Source organism: Nestor notabilis, unplaced genomic scaffold (assembly GCF_000696875.1).
Source record: "Nestor notabilis isolate BGI_N333 unplaced genomic scaffold, ASM69687v1 scaffold4167, whole genome shotgun sequence".
Taxonomy (NCBI): Eukaryota; Metazoa; Chordata; class Aves; order Psittaciformes; family Psittacidae; genus Nestor; species Nestor notabilis.
In genome coordinates this window covers 50,522-58,125 of record NW_009937667.1, presented here as the reverse complement: position 1 = coordinate 58,125, position 7,604 = coordinate 50,522, and the positions used below count along the sequence as shown (strand labels likewise).

The 7,604-nt window shown below is 42.5% G+C and overlaps 1 protein-coding gene across 1 annotated transcript; it reads right to left on the bottom strand.

Annotated features, from left to right (window-relative positions):
* Window positions 1–4,289: 4,289 nt before the first annotated feature.
* Window positions 4,290–7,312, bottom strand: ART4 (ADP-ribosyltransferase 4 (Dombrock blood group)). The gene is made up of 3 exons (XM_010018921.1): window positions 7,238–7,312; window positions 5,210–5,936; window positions 4,290–4,384 (listed from the first exon to the last, which is right to left on the bottom strand). The coding sequence occupies exons 1-3, from the start codon at window positions 7,310–7,312 to the stop codon at window positions 4,290–4,292; spliced, it is 897 nt and encodes a 298-aa protein (XP_010017223.1).
* Between the last annotated feature and the right edge of the window lie 292 nt (window positions 7,313–7,604).

Genomic DNA, 7,604 nt, shown 5'->3' with positions numbered 1-7,604 from the left:
TCTTCAGAAATAGGCTACTTCAAAAGAGAAAAGAAATACATTACTCTCTTCAACACCCGTAACTGTAGCCCTTACAGAGCAGTGAAATGTCCTTTGTCTCTGCCTCACTGGTTCTTTTTATACTCAGCAAATCAAATCCCCAGGCATAGCTTGTAAATGTAGAAATCTTAATTCTTGTTTTGGATCCTTAGCCAAATGATTGGAAACTGAGAAGATAAAATGTTCTAAGAGGAATAGGACTTCAACAAATACTTAATGTACTTGACTGGTATGGAGACTTTTAGCATCTATTCTTTATGCATAATTATTTTGGCTTCCAATAAATGCTCTAGATTTTATGTCTCTTAATACTAAAACCACCTTTTACTCTTCACATTAACACATGATAATTTTTACATTTGCTTTCTAGAGTTAAGGAGACCACATATATTTCTGTATTTCTGACTATTTCTCCAGCTTCAGGGAGATTCTCTCCTGAAGCTTTTCTAATTAAACATTTAGTCTGCCTACCTGATTTTGTCTGAGTGCTCCTGCAGTCAGCTGAAATGTGTATGGGTGGCTTCATCCTCTTTACCGAGTGTTCCTCTGGTGGTTTCCAGCAGCATGTGATGAGTTAGGGATCCAAAGGCTGGGCTTCACCTGGGTCCTGTTGCCTGCCTGCTCATCACTAATTCTATTGTGTGGTGTTTACCCAGACTCATCTCATTTTCTTACTCCTGCCCCCTTCCAATTTTAACAGATTTCAGTTTATTTAATTTCAGTTCCCAATTGTTAGATCCTCCAAGGACCTTCTGTTCCTGGAGATAATAGGTAGAACATGAATCCCCTTGCTTACAACAAAGGTACCAGCACAGGTACCTACAGCTATGGCTAAAAGGGAATGGTATTACCCTTCTTTGCTGCAGTTTGCCAGGTTCTCTGCTCTGATGCCATGAGAATGGAAGAAGTTGTGTGGAGCCCTAGAGCCAGCTCTGGCTGAACAGCAGTGGAGGCTAAGATCAATTTTGCCATTCCACACAATTTCAGACCACTTTTGCCATGGAAAGGGAAAGAAGGAAGAGATAGAGGGCTGAACTGAGCACTGAGGGAAAAGTCTTAAAAAGTATGAAGTGAGATGGGAAATTTCAACTGCTTGGACACATCTAAGCACAGCAATAGCTGATGAAACACGTCTGCTGCAACCAGTCTGGTTTTCCAGGGTTCTAGCACAAGCAAAGGCAACGCCAGGAGCAGTCCCTCAGCCACGTGATGTTCCAGGGCTATACCTGCAGTTGGTCTTTAGAGAACTCTTAGGTGCAAGCAGGAGGACATCACTTCCCTAGCAGTCAAAATAGTAGCAAGGTGGGAGCCCAAGCAAGGGAAGTGTTTTGTGCTTCCACCTGTCAAGGGATGCTTGCAGCATCTAGCTGCTGTATGAACTGACAGATATGGGTCACTTCACAGGAAACTGTAGCCTGGCAAAACATTGTATTACTCAGTCTTCAGTCTCTTGTCCCTTGAATGTAGATGTCTGATGCATTTGATTTTGCTTTGTCTATTCCCCCCTCCTGACAATATGAATTGAGTTCTGCATAGATCCACCAGTATACACAAACTGAAGGATTATGGTTCTAAGAATGATGTAGATTGTTTGTTAGGACTCCCATAAATTCACCAATAAACACCAAAAGAAAAGAATAATTCACTTACATCACTTCCATTCCTTTTCAGATTACATGCTGAAGGTCAGAGACATAACTTCCTGCAGCCACAAAAGCAACAATACTTGCTGCTGTTTACACCACATTTTGCTGGCCTGCTTGGTAAGACCCTGCAACGGCTGACAAAGACCTGTTTCTGTGTTTTCTTCTAACATCTTGGGGGAGGGAGGGTCAGGTAGATTGATAATTTGCAGTACTGGTCTCAGGAATGTAACATTCTAGCTGAAAATATTGTTAAAGAAAATTCTCTGCTCTAGGTTTCCCAAAGCAGAGTCTCAGACTTCTGATTCTTAGATAAATAATTTACTAATGGAATGTTACAGGAATAGGAGCAGCTCAAAACTGGATGCCCCCAAGCAGGGACCCAGAACAAAGAAATTCCTGGGGTTTTCTACCATTACTGTCTATGCACCTTGAACGCACTTCTTGGCCCAGTACTGAATTTTAGTCTGGGGTCCCCTTGTCCATCATTGGGTTCTTTCATTACCTCCAGGTGATCCATAAGTCTTTTATCTCTCTGTTGCTCCTTGCTAATGGATGCAACTCCTTTATCTTCCAATTTGCAGTGGTCTCATGGTCTTCATTTACATAACTAAGCACAGGTTGTAAATTAAGCTCAGCTTTATCTAGGTCGGAGTTAACTGCTTTTGGCCCAAGGCTCCAGCAACCTTTAGCTTCCCATGCTAAACAATTACTTATATAGCTAAATAGTATAGTGTGTATATAGTTACATACTTATAGTATGCATACATGCATACCATAGTATACATATGCTATAGTACATAGTACATATCATTACATATATATTACATACAGTATAGCTAAGGAAAATCACCAGTCAAAAGAACACAGTTAAAGGAATTCGACTAACTAAACTGAAGTCGCAACAATATATCTAATTTTATTTCCCTGTGTCTCCTGGATTTCCTCTGTTTTTCAGAGTCAGATCCCACTCCAGAAATGTTAGCCCGCCTTGGTTTTATGAGTGATAAAGAAAGGCTGGTCAAGGCCTGCCAGAATCTGCATGACCTAGTGTACATCTATGCCTCTTCCATCAACAGAATATTCCGACTCCTCAACGGAAATTTTGGCACCAACTTCCCTATCATGTCAGTAAAAGAAAACTTCAGCATTAAAGATAATCTGCAGTTCCTGGTCAGTGCTTTGAAAGAGATGCAAGCCAACATAGAATCAAAAGACAAAGATGTACATGAAAGCATCAGCCAAAGTTTGTATGCTAGGATTGCTGGTCCCATCACCTCCCTGCAGGACAAGATCACTGCAGTAAAGGAACTTTATGAGAAATACAAAGAGATCGTGGAAAGCATCATGGGTGTTCTCGTTGCAGTGATGTTGAAGCATGACAATTTCCCGGACACAGTAGAGTTTGCTCTTCATCAGTTACTGGGTTCACCTGCCTTATCCCTCCCAGTATCAGAACTTCTCATGGATTATGCTGATATTGTGAAGATGCTGCAAGAAAATGAGACACCAAGTACTACAGAAGGCAGCTCCTCCTCAGATGGACCATCACAACCACTCAGGCTTCGCTCTGTATCGCCTTCCTCTTCACTTCTTACTTTACTACAGACTATGCTTCAAGGACACAGATCCATAAAGAAAAGCCTGAAAATAGCAGCTGACTACTTAGAGGAGGCTTTCAGGGTGTTGAAGCCACCTTGTGAAAGATTCCAAATCTTCGTGAAAATGGTTGAAGCCTGCATCCACGCTATAAAAGAGAAGCAAGAAGAGCTATAGATGTGCTGATGTGTCAGAAATCCATCTTGATTCCTGTAATTCTCACATAGGGAAGAGTTTGAGCATGTCTGAACACTCACAAAAGAGGCATCTGTAGCAGCTGTTTCTAATATTTTAATTTCTGAAATCTGAGCTTAGTATCTTTGAGCATTTAGTGGTCAACATCGAGTTCTAACAACTTATTATTTCAAATCACTGGTAAACTAAGAGCAACAAGAAAGTAACATGACACATAGAAAAAAAGTTAATGGTAAAATAGTTCTGTATTGAATCTGTTTTAGCTGCCTAGGCAACCATGCCTCAGGATTTCAGGGGCAGTAATTCAGTTTCACAGAACATGTTACTAGGTTTCAGATTATTAGATGTTGTCCTCTTCCATTACAGACACCTAAACCTGATACACAAGATGCTGAGCCTCAGACTCCTCCATTTAATCTGCTAAAACATGAAGACATCAAACTTCCTTAAGTGCCTTTTGCACCCTACAGACAGACTCTTTCTCGCTAAAAATAAAGGCACAAAGAGATCTGCAAAAAGTCCAAAGTCTCTGTGTGTCTTTCCTGAATGCCTATGGGAAAAGCTACATACAGTGAAGGGTACCACTGACCTCTTCTTCAGAAAGGCCATAGATAACTGCCTTCCTACCTGAACGGGTGCAAGGAATGTCTGCTTTCATGAACCAGGCTGAATGTTCCAGTCTCAGCTGGAGAGCTGCAACTGAAAGCAAAGGGAGGGTTGAAGCTTCTGTAGCAACAGGAACTCCAGAGTCTGATTGCCTGTAGTTCTTCTCGCCCACTATTCAAGTGTATATATCTAGATGCAGCCGGAGAATCAGTCACTGTGAGCCAAGCACATGAAAACTCCAACTGCACTAGGAAGAATGACAGAGGTGAGGACAGTGGAACCACTGTTCTTGTTTCTTGAAGCTGAAAGAAAGTCAAGAGAGCAATCATTTAGACCTTTCTTAGATGCCTAGAGCTTCCTGAACTTGCTAACCCAACCTTTGCCCAGAAGAACTGTTTTTCAAGTCAACCTACTATTTTGGCCTAGGTCCAGGCACAAACTCTCACTCTGGAATGATTATTTTGTGCTCAAACGTTGCATTGACACACTATTGTCCAAAGAGACAAAAGCAAGAGTATTGGTGGTGTACTCATTAAATGACAGGGACATGGAACAGACCCAGTGAGGTCTTCCAGCATAGAGTTAGCTCTATAGCCAGGAAACTATGTATGTGCTTTGCCAAAGGCTACCTTTCCTCCCCGTTGTCACAGGACAGAAAAATCCATGTTGTCACAGGAGAGAAAACACCACTAAAGCAACAGTAGTTGAGTACTAGTGGACCAAAGCCCAGAACAGTCCCGAGGCCTGAAGCGTAGCAGCCTTGGAAGCCACCAGAATAAACATCTGAATTCAAGCTGCCTGCAAATCTCATCTGCCTTTGCAATAGGAATGCTGGGGACCCAAATGCTTGTGTCCTATGACATCCTTGCAATGGCAGATGGGATAAATGGAAGCTGCAAAGAACCCTGCAACCTGCTGTGTATCAGGTGAGTTGGGGGGGGGCTCCCAGTTTTCACGGCAAACAAGTAAAAACTGGGTCATGTGGCTTTCAGAGGTGACCACAGCGACCACAGCTACAGATTTGGTGTTGGGTGTGAAGCCGTGTAGGTGCAGCCGGCGAGGGCTGCTTGGGGTCCTTGGAAACAGACTGTCCTGCTTCCCCCCGCATGAACATCTATGTATGATACCTCCTACGAGATGGCAGTGGTACTTGCTGTAGTTCCCCACAGAATGCAGATGCAACCGGTTACCGTGCTCTGTCTGAGAGAAGCTTTTGACAAGGAACGTCTCATAAGGGGGAATGAGGACTTCCTTCTCAGATACGTAGTAAGAAAAGCCTTGCACAGCTGCTCCCAAGCAAGTGGTCACGGTGAACAAAGTTTCATTCCCAAACTTCTGGGCTTCATTCCAGAGGCGGGAGGTAGAGGTGAAACGGCCAAATCGCACCTTGCTGCCTTCCTTGGCTTCGATATACAAGTCTTTTACACCTCTGTGCACCTGGTAGCACTTACGTTTCCCTGCGCTCTCCTTGCTGCTCTGCCGTTGCTTCATTATCTGGATAGCAGTTGTCAGGTAAAAGTGAAGATATTTGAAACTGAAGTTGTGTCTGTAGTGTTCTGGTGAGCTTCCTCCTATAGATGTGGCCCAGTTCAGCTGCGAATGCAGGGAAGAGTTCATGGTGTAAGCCATGAGGACTATGGCATGGCTCTCATGCATCTCCCTCAGGAGACCTACAGGGCTCTTTGACATAGCCTCTTGAGCCTTCTTCCAGAGACTCAAATAGTCCTTGTTAGCAGCTATTTCCTTTTGGAAATAGTCTCCTCTCTCCAGTTCTTCCATCACCTGCTCTCTGCACCCTAGATACTGGTCATCAAAGGAATGCAGAGCCATATCCATCATGAGCTGGCATGCAGCCTGCAATGTAAAAGCAAATAACAATTAGCATCACGTGCGTTTTGTGTATCTCTATGGATACAAGTCAAGTTTTTCCCTACCCTCTTCTTGCCTTTTCGTCATTACTGGCAAAGCAAGCACAACAAGTAGGCATCTTCAACAAAACCATCCTGAGCAACTTCAGGTTATTGTCCAAATCCCACCTCAGGCAAATTCCAGCCAGGATGCCAGAGTTCTTATTTCATGTGGATCAGTGGCATTAAAAACTTAAGGAGAGTTGGCCCTTCAGAAAGTGAGGGTATAAAGCCTGCAGGACAGACCCACTGTCCAGTTATTTCAATATTCTGCTCATGATTAGTAAGTGCTTTTGAAGAGAGAAAGAATAAGGAAAAAAAAAAACCAAAACAAACCCAAAAGTGCTAGGGGCAATGCAACCTGAACACTCTCAGAGGGGAATTTCTTCTTCCTGTCTTGTCACACCTCTTGGACATGAGAGGTGTGACAGTAAAGGACAGTATAGTAGCAGTGGGCCAAAACTTTTGTTCATCCAGTTTGTCTGAGAGAGGCCAGCTTGACTTGCCATACTTTAAATGCATGAATAAGGATTTGCACAACTGGGTGCTGTAACAGGAAAATAACCTCTAATATATAACACTGTTTCTAGCATTTCTAATTAATAAAAATCTTGTGCAATAAGATCTAAGAAATGGTATTAGTTATGGCATTGTTCTTTTTGCTCTTTGATCCCCTAGTGGACTGGTCAAATACTGTAATGAGCTGATAGTTGAATTCTACAGGTAGAAATTCACTTCATCTCAAGTATCATCCTGGATACATAACCAGATTGATACCTTTCTTAGCCTCTGAAGTTATACCGGCCCATAAACTACACAGGGATTTGGTTTGTCTATGATACCATAACTTCTCTGAGGGAAAGCTAAAAGGCATCACAAGAAATACAGCAATATTGTCACTATCCTATCCAACAACACATTTTGTCAGAGCCTTGGCTGAGACTGGCTGGAAAAAAAGGAGAGGACCACAATTCCATGAGATCTACTCATAAACATACTCTGGAAAACCACCTGGCTCCAAACAAGAGGAAGTTTCCAACCAAGTAGTTAAAAGGAATTTGGACAGGTAAGAAATTGAACAGAGCAACTGAAAGCAAAAGAGTTAAAACAGAACCCAAAGCTCCTTAAAGAACATGTTTCAAATAAAAAAAAAAAGGGGGGGGGGGGGGGGGAAAGTTTATTTCAGTGGGATAAGCAATTTTAGCATTTAAAATAAAGAACAATGTTAACGATGTTTATTCCTTTTACCAGCATTTGTGAGGAGATCAGCAACAGAAGGCTAGCCAGCAGCGCTGTCATCCTAGAGTCCTCCCAAGATACCATAAAGAATATTTTGACCCAGTAGAGGTCATTTACATGTGTTTCATTCTCTTCTTCTTGAACTGGAAGATTCTGCAGTTTATAATTTGCACTCAGGTCTTGGTGCCAGTTCTTCAACTAAAGATCGTTCACCAGATTCTTACATCAATTCAGGAGTCATTAATCAATCCAAACAGACAGTCTACTGGTAGAAGTGAGCAGACAATCCATCTGGCTGCACCAACTCCATCTCTCCTGGTGTCCTTCACCTTGATAGTTCTCTTAATTCCAAGGTATCTGATATTCTTGTTCTTGC